At 38.5% G+C, this 24,895-nt stretch overlaps 3 protein-coding genes across 4 annotated transcripts in view; 1 reads left to right on the forward strand and 2 right to left on the reverse strand.

Annotated features, from left to right (window-relative positions):
• Positions 1-2,094: 2,094 nt before the first annotated feature.
• med19b (mediator complex subunit 19b) lies at positions 2,095-3,939 on the reverse strand. Its single transcript, XM_057332234.1, has 6 exons — positions 3,600-3,939; positions 3,215-3,337; positions 2,951-3,084; positions 2,759-2,855; positions 2,583-2,677; positions 2,095-2,425 (listed from the first exon to the last, which is right to left on the reverse strand). Exons 1-6 carry the CDS (start codon positions 3,805-3,807, stop codon positions 2,360-2,362), a joined length of 723 nt encoding a protein of 240 aa, XP_057188217.1. The 5' UTR covers positions 3,808-3,939; the 3' UTR covers positions 2,095-2,359.
• Positions 3,940-4,243: 304 nt separating this feature from the next.
• Positions 4,244-8,486, forward strand: tmx2b (thioredoxin-related transmembrane protein 2b). The gene is made up of 8 exons (XM_057331028.1): positions 4,244-4,552; positions 4,832-4,892; positions 5,274-5,387; positions 5,846-5,922; positions 6,132-6,238; positions 6,363-6,428; positions 6,515-6,644; positions 6,803-8,486. The coding sequence occupies exons 1-8, from the start codon at positions 4,364-4,366 to the stop codon at positions 6,983-6,985; spliced, it is 927 nt and encodes a 308-aa protein (XP_057187011.1). The 5' UTR covers positions 4,244-4,363; the 3' UTR covers positions 6,986-8,486.
• A 182-nt stretch (positions 8,487-8,668) lies between these two features.
• Positions 8,669-24,895, reverse strand: part of zdhhc5a (zinc finger DHHC-type palmitoyltransferase 5a) — a 38,273-nt gene continuing 22,046 nt past the window's right edge. Inside the window, exons 5-12 of one of the 2 annotated variants that reach the window (XM_057331026.1) lie at positions 20,674-20,846; positions 19,051-19,153; positions 18,530-18,621; positions 18,308-18,434; positions 16,761-16,878; positions 16,503-16,615; positions 14,019-14,947; positions 8,669-10,469 (exon numbers count right to left, since the gene is read on the reverse strand). In XM_057331026.1, coding sequence (XP_057187009.1) covers positions 10,241-10,469; positions 14,019-14,947; positions 16,503-16,615; positions 16,761-16,878; positions 18,308-18,434; positions 18,530-18,621; positions 19,051-19,153; positions 20,674-20,846 — 1,884 coding nt within the window. In that variant the 3' untranslated portion in view covers positions 8,669-10,240. Of the gene's footprint in view, positions 10,470-13,933; positions 14,948-16,502; positions 16,616-16,760; positions 16,879-18,307; positions 18,435-18,529; positions 18,622-19,050; positions 19,154-20,673; positions 20,847-24,895 lie in introns of both variants that reach the window. The other variant, XR_008962770.1, reaches the window with a different exon arrangement.

Consider the following 24,895-nt stretch of genomic DNA (forward strand, 5'->3'; position numbering starts at 1 on the left):
TTATTTCACTAATTCCATTCAAAAAGTGAAACTTGTATATTATATTCATTCATTACACACAGACAGATATATTTCAAATGTTTATTTCATTTAATTTGATGATTATAACTGACAACTAATGAAAATCCCAAATTCAGTATCTCAGAAAATTAGAATATTACTTAAGACCAATACAAAGAAAGGATTTTTAGAAATCTTGGCCAACTGAAAAGTATGAACATGAAAAGTATGAGCATGTACAGCACTCAATACTTAGTTGGGGCTCCTTTTGCCTGAATTACTGCAGCAATGCGGCGTGGCATGGAGTGGATCAGTCTGTTGCACTGCTCAGGTGTTATGAGAGGCCAGGTTGCTCTGATAGTGGCCTTCAGCTCTTCTGCATTGTTGGGTCTGGCATATCGCATCTTCCTCTTCACAATACCCCATAGATTTTCTATGGGGTTAAGGTCAGGCGAGTTTGCTGGCCAATTAAGAACAGGGATACCATGGTCCTTAAACCAGGTACTGGTAGCTTTGGCACTGTGTGCAGGTGCCAAGTCCTGTTGGAAAATGAAATCTGCATCTCCATAAAGTTGGTCAGCAGCAGGAACCATGAAGTGCTCTAAAACTTCCTGGTATACGGCTGCGTTGACCTTGGACCTCAGAAAACACAGTGGACCAACACCAGCAGATGACATGGCACCCCAAACCATCACTGACTGTGGAAACTTTACACTGGACCTCAAGCAACGTGGATTCTGTGCCTCTCCTCTCTTCCTCCAGACTCTGGGACCCTGATTTCCAAAGGAAATGCAAAATTTACTTTCATCAGAGAACATAACTTTGGACCACTCAGCAGCAGTCCAGTCCTTTTTGTCTTTAGCCCAGGCGAGACGCTTCTGATGCTTCCTGCTGCTGACCAACTTTAAGGAGATGCAGATTTCATTTTCCAACAGGACTTGGCACCTGCACACAGTGCCAAAGCTACCAGTACCTGGTTTAAGGACCATGGTATCCCTGTTCTTAATTGGCCAGCAAACTCACCTGACCTTAACCCCATAGAAAAACTATGGGGTATTGTGAAGAGGAAGATGCGATACGCCAGACCCAACAATGCAGAAGAGCTGAAGGCCACTATCAGAGCAACCTGGCCTCTCATAACACCTGAGCAGTGCCACAGACTGATCCACTCCATGCCACGCCGCATTGCTGCAGTAATTCAGGCAAAATGAGCCCCAACTAAGTATTGAGTGCTGTACATGCTCATACTTTTTATGTTCATACTTTTCAGTTGGCCAAAATTTCTAAAAATCCTTTCTTTGTATTGGTCTTAAGTAATATTCTAATTTTCTGAGATACTGAATTTGGGATTTTCATTAGCTGTCAGTTATAATCATCAAATTAAAAGAAATAAACATTTGAAATATATCAGTCTGTGTGTAATGAATGAATGTAATATACAAGTTTCACTTTTTGAATAGAATTAGTGAAATAAATCAACTTTTTGATGATATTCTAATTATATGACCAGCACCTGTCTACATAATATATTATGTATGTGCAGGTCACAGACATATTTAAATTTACTGATATAAAAAGTCATACATCTTTAAGGTGTTTGTGAAAGCGTTGTTTAGTGGCTCTATGGTAAATGTGTAACCTTTGTTTATGGGTAATGCAAATATCCCATCAAGACTCTGGGCAGTTTAATGAGGCCGGGCTTTATGAAATGTCACTTTTTCTTGACATCATGAATCAAGAAACTAATAATTAATTTGGGAATACATTTTTAACATAAGGTCTTGACCTGTGTTTTTAAATTCTCCAATACTGTTTTCTGCCTTTCATCACTATATTTGTGTCTTTTTACTACAGACACTATAGAAATGCTGCAATACTGGTAATTTATAGTCATTTTGTCTCTTATTGGAAAGTAAGTTTGCACTATATATTTTCAATGGCCCAATAAGAGATATATAAGAAAGTCTAAGAAATACAGTTGTGTATGTTAAGGTTTTCAATGTGTCTGTAGATTTTCCAGCATATTGGTGCTTGCATTGGTCATGCGGTGCTCACGACTGTAAATGTGCTTGAATAAAACTGTTTCAAATCAGCCGAATTCTGAGCTGTTTATTTGTAAAACGTGTTTATAAAAAATTTGAATAAAAACGTTTCATTATTCGTACTCATAAATAGACACAGATAGGCACTTTGAACACTTCAACACTCAGAAATGTAACGCATATGATGGGTTACCATTAATACATTAATGATATAAAGTATATACACATCTGCATCTCACTGCAACGCATTAAAACTGTAACATCTGCCGAGGCCAGTTTTCAAACTCATTTCTGTTCTTCTGTCATTTAGGCAGTTTTTATCTCAAGCTACTGCTGCTGGGCTGAGACCCCGTCATGCCTGGGTGATCAGGACTATGGCGATTCTAAAAACAGAAACCAAACATCAATATTAATTTGAGGATCCATAAATAATCCAATAAATTGCATTGAATTAATAAATCATGTTAGAATATACTTAGCGTAGTATTTGTTCAAAAACAAATCACAAAAACATTCGTATTTGCGTCAATGAGCCTTTACCTTCTTCTTCTTTTTATCTTTCTTCTTTTTCTTTCTGTCCGGGTCATCATCCTTCTTTTTCTTCTTCTTCTTATGATCTGAATCTGAAGGAGTTTCTGTTGTAATGAAGGGGTACTGTGAATTACTATGTACTACAAATGTGCATGTTTGCAACTTTACATGATTGTGACCATCACCTGGCGGTAAGGGATCCTGTGGCCTGTGATGTTTATGCTTGTGTTTGTTCTTCTTCTTCGGTGGTTGAATGTGCATCAGTCGATATTGCTCTGGTAACTTTGGTAAGAGAGAGAGAGTCATAAATCACACATAAAACACAGGACTGAACTTGCCTTCCTAAATGTATTTTTCTTTCTTATAAACACACTTACAGGGCCTGTGTGCAGTCGGAAGCCGGTGAGCATTGCTCCTGTGAGAGGACTGAAGGAGTTGTTGCACACTGGTGGCTTCTCGATGAGAGAGTGCAGAGAGCTGTTGTCTTGAATACCAGGGCTGTCTATCATACCTGGTACAAAAGGAGCAGAGAATGATGCAGGTTTAATATGGGATGTAGATTACATTTACATTTATGCAGTCGTTTGGGAAGGCACTAAAACTGATCTAGAGTCATCAATAAAATATATATTCATACACACCAGGAAGCTCAGGAAGGAAGTTGCTGAGTTTCTCTTTCACCTTCTTGCCACAGAACTTGTTGTAAGCGTGTTCCAGATTGTAGTGTGTGATGAGATTAGTGTGTCCTGTCAGGTCATTCTCCACTGGAAATATAAAGGTTTTATCTTCCTTTTTACAACATACATCAAAATATATACTGTAGTAGCCTATATTAGTACTCAAGTAAACTGTAGTAAATTGTTCTGTAGTAGTAACTGTAGTTCAACAAAACAGCAATGTTTTATTAGTAGTAATAACATGATATTCTCTACAGTCCATTGGAGTACCATGTTAATACCACCCGGTACCACCATTCTGTATTATTAAATTAACGTCAATCAACATTGACAAACATTTGGCACTTACTGGGCAGCACACGCAGCAGGTAAAAGGGCTCATTCATCGCTGCGGGTTTTCTGAGCTGAGCTCCTTCATCTACCATTTGATGGTGGAAAGACATCGAGCCCAAGTTTTGGGGTACTTGAGGTTTCCCAGGCCCAAACCCCAGCGCAGACGCCCCTGCAGGACCTTGAGGATCAGGCTGGCCATACAGCGACGAGAAAATTTCTGTCATGTTTACAGATCTATTATTCGCCGTTACGAGAGTGTTTTGAGATGTATCGGCGTCACTCTTGCCAATCGTTTCTAAACGAGCTGTTGACAATCACTTCCGGGTGTTCTTGAGCGTTGGAGAATTTACCGTAAAATATCAAATAAAATATATTTTATTTACAGTTCATATTTTTTACTAAATATATTTTCACAATGCGGCCTAAAAGTGTATAAAATGTACTACATAGTTATTTAAACACATAAATAAGTATTTGCAAAATAATAAACAATCAATGCTGCATTTCACTCACGCATGCTAAAATTACGGTAAAGGGGAACGCGACAAACTTCCTCTTGTCCTCCCCCTCATGTGACATCACGACCAATGAGCGCTGTCCTTTTAGCAAACTAACCAATCAATACTAGAGGCGGGGGGAATTTTTTCTTCGTCCGCAGTGACCTCTGTCCCTTTAAATCGGTTATTCGTTTGCCGACGTATATTTTCTCACAGTAATAACGGCATTGATGCAGACCATGTCGTCTCGGAGCAACACCGCAGCACTCGTTCTCTGAACAAAATGGCCATATTAACGCCTTTGTTCGCGTTTCTGTATCATTTGCCACAGGTTTACAAATGGCTGTTAAAACCGTACTACATAGCCTCGTTGTTCATGTCTCTTGCGTTTCTGGCCATTCGCAAGACGCCTGGGATTTGTGAACATCTTTCGACGCAACGCGAGGATGGCAATTCGTGCGATTTTGACTGGGTTCGTATAAACCACATCTTTGGGTGTATAACAGCAAATGATAACGGATAAAGCCACCTTGCTTTGAGTAAGAATTGGGCTATGGGCAGTAAATGATGGTGGGGGTCTCTGTTTAGCACGAATGGAGATCAAGCCCGTTCAGTAACGTTACATGGATAGAAGTATGTTATTGCATATAAATGATGAAAGTGCAAGTTTATACAAGTTACATATATGTGCAATATATTTTTATTAATGAATTGTTTCGTCAGTTTGAACCATTTGTTTTGTTTGTTACAGAGAGAGGTGGAGATACTGATGTTTCTTAGCGCTATAGTCATGATGAAGAACAGAAGAGCAAGTAAGTGTTTTTGTCGAACTTTTCTTCCTCTGTGCAGGTATTCTTCTGCCTCAAACACAAGTCAACATATACAGTAATCCCCATTGAAAAGTAAGTTTAATGGGTATGTATAAATTGACTAAGCAAAGGTTTGTTTATACACTAAACATGTTGGCCCCTCATTGTGATCTCAGTGACGGTTGTCTATGTGTTTGTTGTTGAATCACTTTTCTTTGTTGTTTCTGTCTCCCCCTCCTTCAGCTCTGGGGTTCAACTCACCCACTTCTGTATTCTTTCCTATCGCAGCCTTAAACATAACAGTGCTTGTTTTTGGCAACGATACACTTAAGAGTGCCATTTCTGATGTTTAATATTTTCTTTTCACTTATTTTTGCTTTCCAGTTACCGTCGAGCAGCATCTGGGCAATATTATCCTCTTCTCTAAAGTGGCCAATGTGATTCTGTTCTTTAGACTGGATATACGTCTGGGACTACTTTACTTGACACTGTGCATTGGTCAGTATTCTTAATCTTTAAAGACCCACCGAAATGCCTTGAAATCTGCAGCTTTGGTCGATGCGTTGATGTCATTTCCTCTGAAACAGGAAATTAGGGTGGGAAATATTGAGTGGCTCCTGACCTTTTAAAATAGCCAATAGTGTGGACCGACACTAGATTCTAGAGATTCTAGAGAACGAGATTAGACGAGAAGCTCAAGTGCAGAATGATGTCATAAAAATTGCTGATTCGTTAGAGACATGAGACTTTTAAGTTTTGAATGTTTATATGAATTTTCTAAATGGGAATTTTGCCAGTCTTTTGGATCATTGGTTGGATCCTTATTGCCAACATATTTATACTAAAAGCCAAAAAAACATTAATTTGTTTTCATGGGATCTTTATTGTTTCTCTTAATCCTTCAATCTCTTGCATACATCTTGTAAACCAATATGTATATTTCATGTTTGATACAGTATTCCTGATGACCTGCAAACCTCCACTCTACATGGGCCCAGAGTACATCAAGTACTTCAGTGATAAAACCATCGACGTGAGTATGATTTTAGATCATATAGCCTTGCCATTGAACCTGCAGGGGTCAGACCTGACACTGGCCCAGCAACTTAGTATTTGACCCCCACAAACTGTAGTATTCTTAGTTGAACATTAACTTGACTATTCCCTTTAGGCTGCTGGTCTTGTATTACTGCTTTGTAACTGTTTTTAGTTAATATAGAAGCTCACTCTTTTTGTCTTTAGGAGGAGTTGGAGAAGGACCACAGAGTGACCTGGATTGTGGAGTTTTTTGCTAACTGGTCACCAGAATGTCAGTCTTTCGCCTCGGTCTTTGCCGATCTATCACTGAAGTAAGAACGTTGCTCTTACTACACAGAAAGAACACATTTAACCTGTTCAGCATTTTTTTGGAACATACACTACCATTCAGAAGGGTAATTCACTCATTGTTCTCAATCATTTATTTTCACGCAGGTACAACTGTGAAGGGCTGAAATTTGGAAAAGTGGATATTGGCCGCTATGGGGAAGTATCTAAGAAGTAAGCTGTCCTTCTGTTCGCCACTGCGTTTGATATGTAGAACTAAAAAATCCAATCATTCTGACAATGTTTCTTATTAATCTCAGGTATAAGGTCAGCACATCTCCCCTATCAAAGCAGTTGCCTTCCCTGGTGCTCTTTCAGGGAGGAAAGGAAGTCATGAGGCGCCCTCAAGTGGACAAGAAGGGAAGGGCAGTGTCATGGACTTTTACAGAGGTGAGACTTACTCAGTCACTTACTCAATGCAATATAGGCTTTATTATAAGATGTAATGTGACCTTTGTCAGCTTATTTAGTGATGCTTGCTAAGCAAACCCCTTAACCCTCAGTTTTACCACGTATCAACCAACAACGTTTATTTCATTGATTTCTAGGAAAACATCATCCGAGAGTTTAACCTCAACGAGCTGTATCAGAAGTCAAAGAAACTCGGTAAGAGCAAAGGAGAGAAGAGTGAGCAGCTCGCTGAACCAGCGGTCTCCCCTGTGCCTGAAGAGGAAGAACCAGAGGCCGAAACCATCAGCGCGATGGACACAGAAAGCAAAAAGGACAAATAGAATGTGCATGTGCTACTAAAGACCGCTGTGATGTCAGAATGGGACTGGATGATATTTTGATAATGCTCAGTGCGTAGAGAGTTTTTACATCGTTGAACAAATGGAATGACTGTATTTTCTGTTTAACATATAGATCCTAATTTATTAGTTCAATCAGTCTAATAGTATAGTCAATTATAATACACATTAAAAAAATCATAATCGCAAATACTGGACTGGTATACTCTGATGTCCATCATTCATGAGTTGAACAGGGCATTGATGATTCTCTGATTCTCTGTCAACTGAGTTTGACATGAATTAAGTTAAACATAATTAAACAGTCAGACACCATTTTTAGTTTTTACTAATTTTTAGTAAGAGGTTATGTGTTGCAAGTGCATCACAACTGGGGTGTCAGTTCTTTTTACTATTATTATAACATTCCTTTTTTAATCATAAGTCACTCCAGTTTTTCCCTTTTTGTTGTGTCTTCTACTAATTTTCAAAGACATATGTTGCCGTGTTTTATAGTGCTAACTACATGGTTTCTGTAACATTAAAAGGGACAGTTTTTCAGTGTATGCCAACAATGTTGTGAAAACATTTCACAGTGTGTGTAACGTTTCCAAATTATTGCTATTAATACTACATCCACACATGGGTTTTTCAGTTATTTTCAGACTGAATACTGCTGTACATGTCTTAAATATTTGTATTTCCTATTATTCATTTTATTTGCGCTAATGTCTTTTTACATGTCATTTTTATTTTAAACGAAGGCATGGAAGAAAGCTGCAGGCAGTGTTTATTTTAACCTACAGCATTTACTTTCACATTGAATGCTAGTATTGTCAATATCTTAATGCAGAATCTGGTCATAAATTGACCCGCAGAAAAAGAGCAATATTGTTTTTGTGTCATGTTTTAAAAATAAGTTGGTTTTCACTAATGCTTGTCAATGAATTGATTGTCTGGAAGAAGTGCTTTGAGTGGTTCTGGATGGATTTTTTGTCATTCAAATAAAACACTGTTCAGCATCTTGTTTTACAATTGTTTTAGCTAATGAAATTCATCTAGTGGCTTTAAATTCAGTCTTTGTAGAATAGCCAATATGTTAAAAGATTTCTTCAAAGGCTGAATGCAGCGCATCTAAATATTACATGTGCAGTTAGTGAGATTTTGACTTATGAATATAACAAATTTGAACACTTTATCCACACAATGAATGCCATTGTTTCAGATAACAAATGATAAGAGAACCGGTCCCAGTGGGTGTAGTCGGTGTTTTAAAAAATCCCCTTAAAGTTAACACAACACTGGTTTTCAATAAAAACGAAACAAAATATTATTTGTTTTGAGCGTTATAGACAGTTTATTTTGACGCGTGCGCGCCTGACCCCCAGTTATCTTCCGGTTTGTGTTTGGCTAGTGTCTAATAATATAACTTTATATTTTATTTAATGTATGTTAATATTAACTTGCATTGTTTTTTTACTGTATAATAATGGTATTAAATAAACGATTTGTTGTATGTTCATTTTATTAAATAAACAATTTGTTGAATGGGTCCTGTCGTTTTGACGTTTAGCCAAGGAACGGTTCTTCTCGGTTTCTTTAGCTTGTTATCAGAAATCATTTACAGGCACTATTGTTATTGAATGTGTACCGGAAGTTAACTGGGGGTCAGTTTATGTTGTCACTTTGAAACCATACATATTGTTTTAGCAAAATCTACAAACGTTTGCTTATTAAGTGTGTGATGTGACAATTGGTTCAATTTTTTATCTGATGCAATAACAAAACGGTGGTTGAATCTTTCCAACAACATTCAGTTCCCCTCCTCCCAAACATGATAAAAACACCATAAAGAGTACAAATGATTCATAGAGTTTATTACCAATGCTCAACCACACACATTCAGGCATACACATTGTCCACGACCATGTTCACTCACACTGAACTATACAGTACACGTTCTTTTCTTTCCCATCCATATTTTGAGTCTAAATATTCTTATAATTGTTCTGAGAGGATGACTTGTGCCATTAAACACCTCCCAGCACGTGACTGGCCAGCCCTGATCTAAATGTTGATCAATACCCCTGACAAGACAGACAATGATTGAAATGAGTCCTGCAATATGTCATAACGCTTTTCTTGAATGTAACGCGTACAAATTAAATATTTAAAAGGCGTTCCGCTGATTCATAATGACAGCTTGACTGCCATCCGACCAGAGAGCAATGATATGATAACCCACCATTCTGTGACACTGAGCAGCAAGCTTTAAATCCTACTTGGATGACTAGTCAAGGCCACCAGGAAGCTCTGCCTCACGTAGCAGTAAAAGAAAAAATATACCTTAGAGGCAGAGAATCTGTTTACGTGATAACCTCTGTGCCACAGATTGAGCCCCATTGTGTGAAATGCATTTTTATGCTACAAGTAACCCCCTCTGTGCATGACTGGTCATTGGGTGACCTCATCAGTTTCCCAGACTCCTCTCTGGCTGGAGCATGTCTTTATTCCACTACATGGCTGGATAAATGTCCATTGAGAATTTCGTGAGCCATTGTAAAAAAGTCATTTTGATCTTATCAATAACATTTATAAAGTCATATAAAACATTTTAAAATTTAAATAAAAACATCCTTGGTTACCAAGGCCACTGCTCTGAAAACACTACGTTGAAAAGGCCATTGTCATTTCAATAATGCAATCCATATCCTTAACTTCTCTTTAATCTTTTGCTCCCCTGGTAATGATTGGATACAGACGCAACATTGTCGCATGCCAATCACAGTGGTCTGACATGGCTACTGCATGTCACAGGTCCCCTTCGGAAAAAAAACCAAATTCCACTCTGTGAAAAAAATGACACCCTTTTCTCTCTATACAGAACAATTTACACATTTATGTTGGACTGAAATTTTCTTTTGTGATGTACTGAAGTCATTATAATGTATGAAAGCCATCCAGTACTTCCAGTTGTATACGTGTTACACCTCTTTTTCTGGTTAGGAGTCTTATATAGGTCTCACGGCTGAAAAACAAACCCCCCCTCCTCCACCTCCTCCTCTATGTCTAACCAAAACTTGCTTGATTTTCTTTTTCAAGTCTGAAATGCAAAAAGATTTCTTTTTGTGGGCAGCAATAAATGTCCAAAACACATTTTTTCCTCTTCTTACAGCACGGCTCTGCAATGTGGGCGGAGAATTGAGAGTCTGTGGCTCCATTCTCGACAGACCATTGGTCAAAGTAGCTGCTGGTGTCTCACACCGATATCTCGTAAGTGGTCCCTCCGACACCTGTCACCTTCTTCACCCCACCTCCAGGCTTGTGGGCGGGGCTCTGAGAAGAGCCAGCGCTGGAATAGGCCTGACCCGGGCGAGTGGACACGCTGCCAGGATGAGAGGGGCACGAGGGAGTGGAAGGAGACTGAGGAAGAGATGATTTTGACTGCCCATTTGTCCTACTATACGACTTCATCTGAATCTCGTCCCTAAAATAAAAGACATTTAGACAAATATATTTAATTACATATATTACATTAGTATAATATATTAGGGCTGTCACGATAAACCGACGATAAATATCACGTGATTTATGCACAGATTTTGAGTGAAGTAAGGGAAAATGCTGACGCACCCGAAAGCCAGAGGGCGCTCTCGTGCGGAAACTCCAAATACGCACTGCAGAAGAAGACTATAAGACGTTCTAGAATCTAGGAAATGCCTATGGACATCTTTTTATCACTGTTAATCAAGCCTCATCAGGTATTTTTATGATAATAAAGTATATTTATAATGATCATGTTTGACGGGTGTTGCTTTTTCAAATGCACATTATAAGCGACTCAAACTCGCACTGCTTTTAGATCGAGCAGCATTTCCTACTGATCCCAGAGACATGCTTCACGGACAAGCTACGCATTAAAAAAAATATCGACACATTGCATATCGCAGCCAGCTCGGTTACAATAGGATTCAGTGGTATCGCGATAAATTATCTTGCAGCCCTATAATATATACACAATAATAAAGCTACTTCTGTCCTCTGTATAGAAATTATGATTTGCTTTATCGTTTTGTAATTCTTGTTAGTTGCTTAAGATAAAAGTGTCTACTACATAACTAAATGCAAATGGAATGATGGTGAAGACAACAGCATGCATTCGGAGATGAAGTTCATCTGTTCATATCCTCATACAGTGCAGTTTATTTTACGATCGTTTTACTGTTTGAGTGAAGCTATCTGCAAACAAGCGTCTTCCCGAAGACGCGTCAAAATAAAAGTCCAGTTAAACTGAACACTCAGACAAAAAATACGGTAGTGTACAATAGTATTTGCAATTGAAAATTGAAGTGCCCTTGTAGTACATTGATAAACACTGTATACTATAGTAAAGTTAAAAAACAATATAGTAAGAATTTTACTCCAGTTTACTATAGTAAATACTATAGTAGATTACAGTAATTTATTTGGAAAAATATACCACTATTGTATAGTAAAAAAGGAAAAACACAGAACTTAGAAATATTAAAACAAATTTAGGTAATCTAAAAATGATATGGCCCTAATTTATCCATCTGTATGTAACATTAATGTCTTTTGTCAGTTATCTGCCTATTCATAATGAACTACACTTGCACATTTCTGCCTGTGCAACCAAACTTTAAACCTCTCTAGCACCAGTGCTATGTGCAAAAAAAAGTTAATTTACAGCCTTAACACTAATAATAATAATTACTGCTTGGCTTTGTTTTATAGCAGTCACAGAGAGTAGGCCTATAACCAAATTCAGGCGGCCAAAGCGGACACTAGTTAAAATGCTTAGAAGCAAACTTGACCAATCTAAATCCGAAACAATAATATTGATTATATTATATAATAATTCAATTGAAATATCATTTTTTTGATAAAAGTCAAAGTCATTTTTGTACTCGGACAAGTGAATGACAAATTTACTTTTCCGAAGGACAACCACATGACAATGCTTAATGTCAAGTCCTGAAATGCATCATCGGATGCCTGGTGTGTTATATACTACTAATGGTTTAAAGCTGAGGCTATAAAATAGTTAATGATAGTCAGTTAAATAAACCTACCGAAGCAGATATCAATACAGAAAACAAAAATAATAACTACATTTTTCAGCTATTTCACACAATAGCTGCCCTGGTAAACTAACGAATGCCTACCAGTTTGTCTACCACAATATGAGAAGGAAATATTCTTTTAAGAACAAAATCAAGTCAGGATTATTTTAACCTTCAGTACTACTGCACATTTATGTCAACATGAGCATTTGTGTATAGGCATGAGAGTAAATTAAAGGCAAATTTCACCCAAAAACGAACATTCTGTCACCCTTTACCTACCCTCAGGTTGTTCCAAATCTGTATACATTTCTTTGTTCGGTTAAACACAAAGGAAAATATTTGGAAGAATGTCAGTAACCAAACAGATTTCATCCTCCATTGACTCCCACAGTATTTAATTTCCCTACTATGGCAGCAAATGGGGGATGAGAACTGTTTGGTTGCTGACATTCTTTCAAATATCTTCCTTTGCGTTTAGCAAAACAAAGACATTTATACAGGCTTGGAACAATCTGAGGGTAAGTAAATGATGAAATTTTTGGGTGAACTATACCTTTAAGATGGAGGATTAGGGGACATTTTAACAATTTTACAAGTTACTTTACATTGTTTCTAAATAAAAAAAAAACATAAAAGAGGAAAAGATGTTAAGTTAAAAATGTGTTCAGTCAACTATGTTACTTGCATCAACTATGTTGCTTTCATTGTCAACTGGTTTTGAATTGTTTAATATATAGTAAATATGCTGCTTCTGATAATATTTGAAATGATCTTTAATAGGGATGTAACGATTCACGATACTGAACTCAATACGATTTTTTCACTATTTTTTAAGCCAAATTAGAAATGGACAAGTGCCTTTTATCATTTCTCAAATGCTGCACGTTTCTTTGTAAAATAAAAATATATTTTGCGTCAAATAACAAAACTGAATTGCAATTTAAGACAAATTAATAATACTAAAGTCTCTTTAATATAAACAAACTAAGACTTTGTCTGTGCTTTTCCTGACTTGGATTTTTTTAACATTTTTATTAAAGAAATATCATCTTATCCACATTTCTCAATTTTGCAGTAACCACAGCGGCCCCTGCTGTTCAAAACATCTCAACCGACTCGAATCGTCACATATTATAGCCGATTTTACACCGGCTCACTGTGAATCGTTACATCCCTAATCTTTAAGGAAGATTTATGATAAGAAAATTTTACTGTGATTGTTTTACACAAATGTTTGTTTTTACATTTTTTCGCTGATGTGAAATGTGCCATTAAAGGGAAAGTTCACCCCAAAATAAAAATTCTGTCATCATTTACTCACCCTCGAGTTGTTGGAAATCTGTACAAATGTCTTTGTTCTGATGAACACAGAGAAAGATATTTGGAAGAATGCTTGTAACCAAACAGATCTTGGCCACCAATGACTATTACAGTAGGAAAAATTACAATGGTAGTCAGTAGTACAACCGTTTGCTTTCCTACATTCTTCAAAATATCTTCTTTTGTGTTCAACAAAACAAAGAAATTCATACAGATTTGGAACAACTTGAAGGTGAGTAAATGAAGACAGAATTTTCATTTTTGGGTGAACTGTTCTTTTAATACTAGACTGACACTTTTCGACACTGAGACCTGCTTGAAAAAAGCTTTTACTTGTGCAATTCTGATCTTTGCTTTGAAAAGTAACAAAAAAAATACGATGTACAATACAATGAATCCAAGCAGCAGAAAGCAACAGATCACTGATGATTGCAAAATTCACTAGAATACTGCCTCAACAGAATGAGATGATGACAGACCAAGCATGCGACAATGACTATGGAAAAAAGGAAAAGGAAGAAAGAAGTGAAAGAGATACACTCACAGGAGTCTGGGAGGAGGAGGAAGAGTAGGAGGAAGGAGGCAGCAGGCTGCGCAGAGCGTCGAAAAGTTGTGGGGGAGTTACTCACTTTGGCGCCTGTATGCCCCCTCCCCCGATCGAGGCCGAGGCTTTGCGGACCAGGCGGTACTGCATCTCAGCAGCTGCAGCACTCGAGTAAGACAGAGACTTCCCCAGTGGCGGGGCGTGTGGCGAGCGTGGGGGGTGGGCGGTGGTCTGCAGGGGGGTGTCAGTAGAGCGGGTGCGGTACGCATAGGAGGGCTGGGAGTGGCCCGAGTCGGAAAGCAGAGGAGGACGAGAGAAGCGGGGCGGCCGGTGGTGATGATGGTGGTGATGACGATGGTGGTGGGGTTGTGATTCGTGCAGCAGCCGTTCCCGTTCCCTTTCAGGTGGCGGCGGAGGAGACGAGGATGTGGAGCCCCGAATGTATGCTGCGTGCTGTGGGGATGCGAGAAGGGCGGCACTGGATGGCTGATGCAGCTCCACTTCCCGTTGATGGGCGATCTGTGCCGACAGGAAGGGTGAACTGTATCCGACCGGCGTGCGCGGTCGCCCTGGTGATATCTCTGGTGCTGCGGATTCAAAAACGGGGCTTTCCGAGGGAGTAAGCAGACTGTCGTACGACAGACTGCCGTTACGTGGAACCAGCGGTGGTGTTTGATTTGCTAAGCTCTTGTAGCTGGTGGAGGTGGTGGCCTCAGATGGTGGGGCATTGTGGGAAGAGCGGACGCTGGAGGACCGCGAGGCCCCGCCGGCGAGAACCGTATGATCGGAAAAGGAGGGATACGAGCGCCCTCCGAGGGAGTAGCCCGGCACCCCTGAGCCTGATGGTCCTCCGGGGGGCCCTCCCGTTCGCTCCGTGCCGCTTCGCTCCGTGCCGCTTCGCTCCACTGCTGCCCCCTCTCGTCCGTCCAGACTGGGCTCAGAGCGATAACCTGGCTGCTGACTGGACTGGAGGAGAGAGGAAGCGGACTCTTTAAGACTGTCCCCACGACTCATCTACAGAGAGAGCAGGAGAGAGAGAGAGCAAGCAGAAGAGATAACAAAGTTATAAAGGCAAATTGAAAGCTAAATTGCATAGGATTGAGGACAGATCTCGTGGTAAGGATCAGGTGGGCACTACTACAGGGAAACTGCAGAGGAGACGAGTGATTTGGGAGTATTTTTATGGCTACAATAAAGTCAGCATTGCAGGATATGACAGACAGAGAAGCTTAGCTTGGAACAGCAGGGACACAATTGAAGTAACCGCAACAAACTTAAAAGCGCTAAAGGCAAAGCACTGGTATTTTTGCGTTGATGCGAGTAGATTTTGCCTGTCTCAACAAGACACCACATGAGTAACGTTAAAAACCAGAAGACATGAAAATCTACTTTTTCTTGCTTTGTGGCTTTTATAGATGAAGCACCAGGGACATGAACATCTGGTGACCTGTATGTCACATGGGACAAAAAAGTCTGCTTTACCCAATGTATAAAATAAAAAAGGATACAGTTTTGATGTCCCGGGTCAACTTGGTGGTGTGTTTCTCATCCAAGATCTTAATCTAGCACCACTTTGCCCCCCCAATCCCCCTTCATATCTAAAATTTGCAAACTGTTTCACATTTCCATTGGATCATGACAGAAGGGTTGTCTGTTCTGACACACTGTGGGCTTTTTATTAACACTAGTAGGATTTAATTCAACAAATGGAACAGATAATCTTTTTAAATACTTCTAAATACTAGAAGCCTATCTAGACTTTTTAAGTAATTAAATCCACATTTAAAGAAAATCTTTGAAGCAAATAAAAAGACATTAAATAGCAAATTGAAATGTGTGAAATACACTAACACAAAGTTTAACAGAAACTATTAAGCTACATAAAAAATATTAAGCTATCAAACAGTTCTGGGGCACCATTGACTATCAATGTAGGAAGATTGCTTTATAAATGTCTTTGTTCTGTTGAACACAAAAGACGATATTTTGAAGAATGTAGGAAAGCAAACAGTTCTGGGACACTTTTGACTACTATTGTCATTTTTCCTACTATGGTTGTCAATGGTGGCCAAGAACTGTTTGGTTACAAGCATTCTTCCAAATATCTTTTTCTGTGTTCATCAGAACAAAGACATTCATACAGATTGGAAACAACTCGAGAGTGAGTAAATGATGACAGAATTTTTGGGTGAAGCGTCCCTTTAAAAAGGTCCATTTACAAAAATATAACAATAAACAACAGATATAAGAGAAAGGAGAAGGCCACTGACAATAAAACACACAAACAGAAAAAAGAATACTGCGTGAACTTACTGATACTGTTCAACTGAGCGTCACTGAGTCAACCAAATTGAGGGAAAAAACAATTCAAAGACTTGAATAAAACAGGAAAAAAAAGCTTAAAGAAATGAAAACGCATGCAAAAACAACGGAAAGGGCATCACATAAGGACAAATTAAATGTATGACCTTCAGACCTGTAAATTCTGAATGAACGTGAAAACACATTCTTTTTAAAAAAATTTTTTATTATATATAAACACATACACATTAACAGACAGAAAAGTTACCTGGTTGGCATAGGCATGTGTAAGGGCAGTGTGGTTCTTGCTCGGGCTGCTGTAGGCGGGCCTGTACTTGAACATAGTGGGGGTGGGCGGAGCTTTATTTAACAGACTGCTCTCTGCAAACAAAGACAAATGAAAGACACAGCAAGTTGTGAATTCGCTGCTGAAAGGGCTCTCGGTACCCATGTTGTCCGTCTATGCAAATATTACAAATGCAAAACATTCTAGAAACACAAGTCCGTCATGTAGGTTTGCACTAACCCTCAGAGTGTCCGGGAGGTCCTCGTGACAGCCCAGGGTATCTGAGCTCCGGTTTAGGGGGAGGCGGAGGCTCGGCATCAGCAGACTGACTCTCCATCATCTCCAAACTGCTCTTGGACTAAAAGATGGAGAATAAAACGCCCTTTTAATTAAGCAAAAGACAAAAAGGCCGATGACACAATAAAACAGAGCAGAACAGACTAATGGAGGAAAAGCTGGAGTGATTTACGAGACCTTAGAAGATGCAAATCAACAGAGCGTTCAGAGAGACCACAGTGTCTGACTGGAAAATGTGGAAGTTGCATTCAGAGCATGACTCCTTCCTCCGGTGACTGACAAAGTTATCTAATCTAAAGCAAATGTAAATGTGACGCAAAACCAATGTAGTCTGCCATGATATCCACCACAATTCACTAAAGCTGCATATCATTAAATAGCTCACAATCATTACTTGTACAGCAAAGATTTTAGAATTTTCATTTAAAGAACAACAACTCCTTTAAAGAGGGCTGGAAGTTCAATGTGCGCAAATACAGTATAAACACCAACAGCAAATATCTGAAATTTGCATAATATTCATACTGTTTTAGTATCACTATACTGCTTCCTCGCTCACACATCAAGTTGTTGGGTGTTTCAGCATGAACAGCGTTCAGGCTCTTTCTCAGGCTCTGCTTCTTCTGATCTGCTGACTCTCTCCGAGTAATCGCTTGTGTACACCTCTGTACCTTTCTGCACTAGCGCAACGATATGAAAACAGAGGGTGCCAAACAGAAAACAGAAGAAATTTCGCAATCTTAACATTATGAAAGCAAAACTGGACCTCTGATGCAATGCTGGCTGATCTCACAAACATCTACTGTATAATCATCTTCATCCATCCATTGCACAACTGAACACATTTACCAATGGGCTGTCTGTGTTACAGTCTACCTTCCTCATTCTTTAGGTTTTTAATGCTTATAACTCAGCCAACTACAAGGTGAGTCTTTAAAACAGAAATCCTAAAAAAGTATCGGGGAAAACCAAAAAGGTTTGAATTTCTATTGAAAATTCCTGTAGAACATAACTCAAATGACGTACCACAACACATTTTAACACTTAAACTGATCTCATGTTCAGCTTTATTAATACATGTGTGAGTGTGACGTGCTTTCGCCGTCCTTAACCACATGGTAATCTAAACTCAAAAGCCTCTCTCTTTCCTCATGGCAAATGACACAAACAGACATTTTAAATTGAGGATGCCAAAGAAGAGAATTGGAGCAAAATACTGTAATGCACTCTGTGACCTACTGATGTTTGGCTCAAACAGGAATATCTTTACATCCAAGGCAGAGGTAATGCTTAAGGCCTTGGCTCAGTGTCAACAGCCCTCTGCATATTTATTAGAAAAATGTGATTGAACGCATACTTAATGCATTTTCAGTTTCAAGTAGCTATTGGGTGATTTAGATTTGCTTAAAATGTAGAATGAAAACATGCTACTGTGAAGGTTAGATGACTGTATAACTGTAATAGTAAAGAAAACTGAAAAGATTTCCTACCCGGTGTAGATCTCCTTGGATTCCATTATCGAGCACTTTGGCGGCCAGCTGGGCTTCAGTGAGCTGTGGCCGAAGGAAAGGAGGTTGAACGGATACTGTCGGAGTCTTTCTCCTCCTACCCAAATACCTGACAGATCAGAACACAACACTCTTTCAATACTTGAATACCTACATCATTGTTTTAAAAAGCAAAGGCTTTTTGACATGGAGGTGATATTTTACCTGGGTGCCTGTGAGCTGCACAGAACGTGCGATATGTTTCTCAGGCAGCCGTTTGTGAAGGGGTTCACGCCTCCTCTAAACTTCCCCGTCACCTACAAAAAGACAGTGATGTGCAATAAATTCACTGTGTAGGTGCAGGGACTTGAAAAAGTCTCTTCCATGCTGATAATCTTTTAAAAACTCATAATCATCATGTTGTGGACATCAAAATCACATTAGCAATAACGTAACATGAGTAACATAAAAAAGACAGAGCAAGACAATAAAAAAAGGAAATAAAAGATCAGCAAATTCAGCAAAAACCAGATTTAACATGTAATCTGGTTTTAATCTTCAAACTAAGGACGAAGGACTGAGAGAAACTCATATTTTGGGATTACAAAACTGCTTAATAGTGGTTTTAATCCCGGTTCGCCGCCACCAACATGATTACTGACAGAACATCACAAACAAACGGAAGATAATGATGTGCATGTCACTTATCATTTCCCCCAGCAAATGCACACAAACACGCTACTAACCTGCTCATTGGTGGTCCTGCCTCTTGCCACCAGAACAACATGGAAACCAGTGAGGCCTGCCACTGGGATGAAGAATAGCCCAGCGACACACATGACGGCCATGCTGATGAAAGGTCAAGGAGGTAATGGCAATATTCATTCACATCAACATAACTCTCACCCATTTCTGTGAGGTTTTCTGCATATTTTTGATTCCACTTTAAAGAGCACGTTCCCTAGATGTCCTAAAATTGACTATTTCAGTGTGTAACGTAGCTTTCCTTCAATGTTAAAGATCTGCAAAGTTGTTAATCAAAAAAGGCCATGATAAATAAAGATATTGTCTCCCCAAAATAAAGAGTCGACTCCAAACCGCCCGAAAGTGTTGTTTAGTTTTCGAGTCTTTTGAGCGTAACCTTTACAAGTATCGAATTAACACATCTGCATAATCCCCGCCTGCCTGCGAAACACAAACACTCGGACCTGCCCACAAACACTTCGGCTAATTTGTGTGTTTACATCCTGTAGCAGAGACGCTGTGTGTTCTGTGCAGCAAAATCAAGCATGTAGTTGTTTTTAATTCCAAATCCAAAGGATGATGATGTAAAGAACCAGAGGATAACAATATTTTCCCCACGATTGCACAGCAGTATTTTTTTTACTTGGATTCATGATAAAGGATCTGGATAGATTTCGTTTAGAAGCTGTAATGTTTCATAAGTCATCACGGTAGCATTGCGGCTAACGCATATAACAGTTACAATATTTTTTCTGTTTAGCTGTGGGTCCAGTTCGCTTCCATAAGTGTAAAAATGTGTCATTTAATGTAGAGTGTCTGTCGTTTTTATTACTTGGAATTTGGATTCATGATAAAGGATGTGGATAGATTTTGTTGAAATGCTGTAATGTTTCATAAGTCGGTTACATTAGCATTCCGGCTAATGCATTAACGTGGCTTTACTGTGCTGTGTTTACTGTTAAGCTGTAGGTCCTTTCGCTTACATAAGTGTCATTATCTTTATAACACAAATCGATGCCATTTTTGCAATCTTAGTATCTCTGTGTACTAATAATCCTTGTGTAAATTACTAATAAGCCTCCAAGAGCTGAAAAGTAGTTGTATGCGTAAAGACCAATCACAACAGACTGGGGTAGCTGACCAATCGGAGCACAGTGGGCTTGTGGAAGAGAGGGGTTTAGAGAAACTGAATCTTCGAACTGCTTGAAGGAAACCGTTTAGAGATCTTTGAGAAATGTGTTGATATTAAATGCATATTTTGAGATACCTTGGATGCATTTAAACCTGTTGTTGGGGACTCAAATACAATATTAGGACACTTAAAAATAGAACATAATGGGCACTTTAATATTTTTAGTAGTGGTTCTTCAAAGAGAGGTCATTAAGATGCTGACAGCAGGCTTTGTTAAGCGTGCTGTTAGACTGCCAGCACATTACACTCTCTCCAAGAAAAGATGCAGACATCTTTTGCCTTTTCTGTTTTTGAATCTGACATTTAACTGAAAAACAGGGTAATAAAAACAGGATACATACAAATGGTGTGATGAAAATGATCACCTTCCTTCCTACAGAACAATTAACTCATCAATTATGCAAATGTTAGCACATTGTAAATGTAAGGATACGTGACAGCTGAATGTACTCTGTCCAGCTGCTGAGTGTGGTAGAGAATGAAGAGCAGGCCAAAGCCGAACACGCTCATGATGTGAGCTGTCAAAGACAGCAGGAACATGAAGAAGTAACGGTAGTTCCTCCGGCCGATACAGTTATTAACCCACGGGCAATGATGATCAAAATCCTGCGAGGAAAGAGGGGACAAGAAAATAACTACTGTGTGCATGTATGACAGAGAGAGAGAGAGAGAGAGAGAGAGAAGAGAGAGGAGAGACAGAGACAGAACAGAGACAGAGACAGAGACAAGAGAGAAGAGAGAAGAAGAGAGAGAAGAGAGAGAGAGAAGAGAGAGAGAGAAGAGAGGAGAGAGAAGAGAGAGAGGAGAGAGGAGAGAGAGAGAGAGAGAGAGAGAGAGAGAGAGAGAGAGAGAGAATGAGCTTAAGGCTGTCCAAAGCAAGCCTACTTTAAAATAGTTGTTGGAACACTTAAAGGGGACATCTCATGAAAATCGGACTTTTTCAATGTTTAAGTGTTTGTAAAACTAAGTGCCTTCCCAACTTGTGTCACAGTTCTTTTTGAGGATGCAGAAATGAAGATGAAGACTTTGAAGGCACAGCCTCAATATAGGTCAAACCGAAACATGACAGCAGCCATCAGGACACAGCAGAGACATTTCTTACAGACTTGGTCAAATATTCTGGGTTTTTGGTGTAGATTTAAATGTAGATTAAACTACCTAATTTTAGCAAATTCAGGAATGAAACATTTGTAGTATTGCATAAATAATATTGCAAAACGTGTTATATAATAATAAATTCGTGGACATGGACCATTTTTCTGACTCATTTTTAAATGCTTCAAGTACATTACAGTATTTAGTGATAAAGAGACCAGTCAGGGCACACAGTGAATTAACATTTAGACAGTACAATAAAAACAAAACTAGGAGTTTATTTGCAAAAACAGATAATTTCGTTAAAAAAAACATTATTTTATTCTGTCTTATTGTTTTAGTTATCTGTATTTTATTTAGTTTTAGTTATTATTACTTAATCTATACAACCTGACTGCATTTTAACTGACATGTTTAAAACATGATTTTTGAACAATTTTAAAAATGAGATCTGTTTTTGCAAATTAACTCTTCAAATACACTCTAAAAAAAAAATACTATGCACATTATATTAAATTTATACTTTTCCACACAGAGCTGAAAAGTAGTCTACTGAAGAAGAAACTAAGATTACAGATACATATGAATACAGAAGTGAGGAAAACATGTTACATCCTTCTGTAATGTCTAATGACTATAATGGGAACATGCTTTGTGTGTCATGACACTGTCTGGTCTGCTGTGTCTCAGGATATATTCTAAGTGTTTATGCCTAAACAGAGAATGAGCTGGATGGTATATGTAACTACTTTGATGCTCTGTGCTTTTTCCTGCAACGTTGTGTGTATAGACCCTTGTGTTAAGAGCTCAAGGGTTTAGAGGTTTTAGTCTAAGCCGGGAACACTCAAACTGATACAATGTTTGCCTTGAATGCACCATAAGTCAATTTGGATAAAAGTTCTGCCAAATGCATACATAGAATTTTATGGCAATGTCACCGTATTGTGGAGGCCAAGACTGCCATAAAATTATATAGGGATCTGTGTTTTTCTGGTTTGAAAGCACAATAACCTTTACATCTCTCAACGGCTTCAATACTTGACAAGCATAAGTTTTCACAATTTGTAAGTGGAGACATTTTTGTATTTAGTGTAGATTCAAAAAAAGCATTGAGACCATTTGGTACATTTTTGCCTCATTTATTTAATCCTTTCCCGATATGGCGACTTGTTATTGCAGTAACGGGCCAAAATGCTTACTGTTGTTTCTTTATGTCAATAGAGCTTGTTAATCGACGTCACACACGTTGAATGTTGCGTCATTTTGGGAGGATGGCTGCTAGTGCGTTCAATGCAGTGTTTTGTTTTGATTAGGAAATATAACTATGGTAGGTCGGTCTTGCTGTGTTAAAAGAAACTGCAATAGCATAACGCAGAGTCATTCAGTAAAAGCCCATTGTAATTTCACTTTCGATTTCTCCATATATCAAACAAAACAAGTAACGGTACATATCAAAACAATAATAGCAGTGGAGTATGATCCTCCCAAGATGGCGGCGCCACTGCAACATGCAACATATGGCGTGACGTCAGCTTCACATTCTCTATAGCCTATGTATTAGATAGGTCTCATTCCACAAAACCTGACTGACACTTATTTATTTACTGTTCACTCTTTCTTCCACACTCTTCAAATAAACCTGCGTTTATAGCTTTGTGATCTGCTTTAGGTTTATTGAGACAACACTGTAGAAAAAACCCGTAAAAAAACTGATAAAGTACTGGCAGAAAATTACCAGTACATTTTCCTTTATTTTACGGACATTTCCGTTAATGCTAAAATGCAATTTAATGTAAAGTACAGGTAAAACAACTGTAAAAATGAATACGGAAAATTCCTTCATATTAATACATTATATTGTGCCCTATTTTTACGGATTTTTTTTTAGAGTGCAGCTTCATAGCACTTATGCATTGTTGACTTATGTTGCTCAAATTGTTTAAATTGTTTGCCTCATTTGTAGGTTGCTTTGGATAAAAGCTTCTGCTAAATGATTAAATGTAAATGTTAAATATCATTGCATTATTTATTACAGTACAAAGTCCAATAGATGGCGCTAGCTTTCAGTGTGGTATATTAGGTGGACCTCTTCCTTGACATGAATTAGTGATAAAGTAAAAGTATCCTTGCGCCGCGGTTTACAAACAATTGACAGCAGTAGGCTACTTTTGACCAGTATCATTAGAGATGAAGAGGGTACAATAAACTTTGTTCATATATATAATTCCCAGCAACTGACTGCCAATATGGAATGAATGCATAAGCGCTGCATTTGTCATGCACAAAGTATGGAACTGTCCCTTTCACGCACATAGGTCACATCAGTGGGCAGCTCTCTTCTTACAAAAACAAAACGCATAGCCAGCTGACCCCAAGAGCAATTAAAACACACAAAAGTCCTGACTGATATGACCCTCAAGTCAAAAAGAGCACCCCTGCTCTATAACCACACTTGCATTCTTAGCCACCGGAGAGCCAGTGACTGTCCCGGGTCTGTAAAATGTCAAACCTCATATAATTTATCATGTTCAGGTAAACGACATTTAGCAGTCAAAGAATAAGGACTCAAATATGAGCGATGTTTGAGGAATCCAATCAATCATTAAGTAACGTACCGCATCAAGCACTGAAGTACTGAAATACAAAGAATGATAATGTATAGGGTTGTGTTTTTTTGTGTGTTATTGTAGGCCATCCCCCCTGATGTTCATTTTAAATTATTTAACATAGAGCAAATCATAGCAACTTTGTATTAACTACTTCTCAAATGTACATTGAAATGACTGAAATAAAATGATAACGGTACAGTTTTCAAAGGCGACAAACTAAACAGAAGTATAAGCCAAAAATGCCTTAAATGATTGCTTACCGAAACAGGAAGTATAAGCTACAAGTCTTACATGTAAACTTAGTTAAATATATAAATAACGAAATCTACAATATCACTTTACGCATTATAGGCAAGAAGTGTTTAAACAATTAATTAACATTTTTTCCTGTGGTCAGGAACTTACCCTTTATCTTTGTTCAAATTCATAATCATGCGCATCAAAAGGGTAATTGTCCTTATAAAGCTCCTTGCGATTTGTCCGCTTGGAGAAAAATTAGCAAACTGGTGAGACAAAACTGTAGAGGATGTTTTAAACATTGACGTCTGGAAGGTGTGGCAAATTGGTGACTGATCGCTGTAGTGCGCGCACAGAAACAGACCAATGTGTTGATTTATTCCGTCAACAATGAAGGGTGTCAAAACATTGCTGATTAATGGTGAACTCAATTTAGTAGCCTAAGCAGCAGGTGCCCGTTCGTTACTATATTTAGCCTAATTAAAACAACCGTAGGCATTTGGTTCTTTATGCAAAACTTGATTTTATTCAAACTACAAAACTGTGGATTTAAATAATATTGCTTATATAAATTATATATATAGAGAGAGAGAGAGAGAGAGAGGGCGAGAGCGAGCGAGAGAGCGAGAGAGAGAGAGAGAGAGAGAGAGAGAGAGAGAGAGAGAGAGAGAGAGAGAGAGAGAGAGAGAGAGAGAAGAGTAGAGAAGAGAAGAA

The sequence above is a fragment of the Triplophysa rosa genome, linkage group LG4 (genome assembly GCF_024868665.1).
Source record: "Triplophysa rosa linkage group LG4, Trosa_1v2, whole genome shotgun sequence".
In the NCBI taxonomy this organism is placed as follows: Eukaryota; Metazoa; Chordata; class Actinopteri; order Cypriniformes; family Nemacheilidae; genus Triplophysa; species Triplophysa rosa.

What these genes read in the sequence shown, in the direction of transcription:
- tmx2b (XM_057331028.1), top strand. Translation starts at nt 4,364, where the DNA reads ATGGCCATATTAACGCCTTTGTTCGCGTTTCTGTATCATTTGCCACAG. An exon ending in TATGGGGAAGTATCTAAGAA is followed by an intron (nt 6,429 to 6,514) that starts GTAAGCTGTCCT and finishes TATTAATCTCAG; the next exon opens with GTATAAGGTCAGCACATCTC. An exon ending in TGTCATGGACTTTTACAGAG is followed by an intron (nt 6,645 to 6,802) that starts GTGAGACTTACT and finishes ATTGATTTCTAG; the next exon opens with GAAAACATCATCCGAGAGTT.
- med19b (XM_057332234.1), bottom strand. Translation starts at nt 3,807, where the DNA reads ATGACAGAAATTTTCTCGTCGCTGTATGGCCAGCCTGATCCTCAAGGT. An exon ending in CTTCCTTCCTGAGCTTCCTG is followed by an intron (nt 3,085 to 3,214) that starts GTGTGTATGAAT and finishes CTTTTGTACCAG; the next exon opens with GTATGATAGACAGCCCTGGT. An exon ending in ACAGGATCCCTTACCGCCAG is followed by an intron (nt 2,678 to 2,758) that starts GTGATGGTCACA and finishes TCATTACAACAG; the next exon opens with AAACTCCTTCAGATTCAGAT.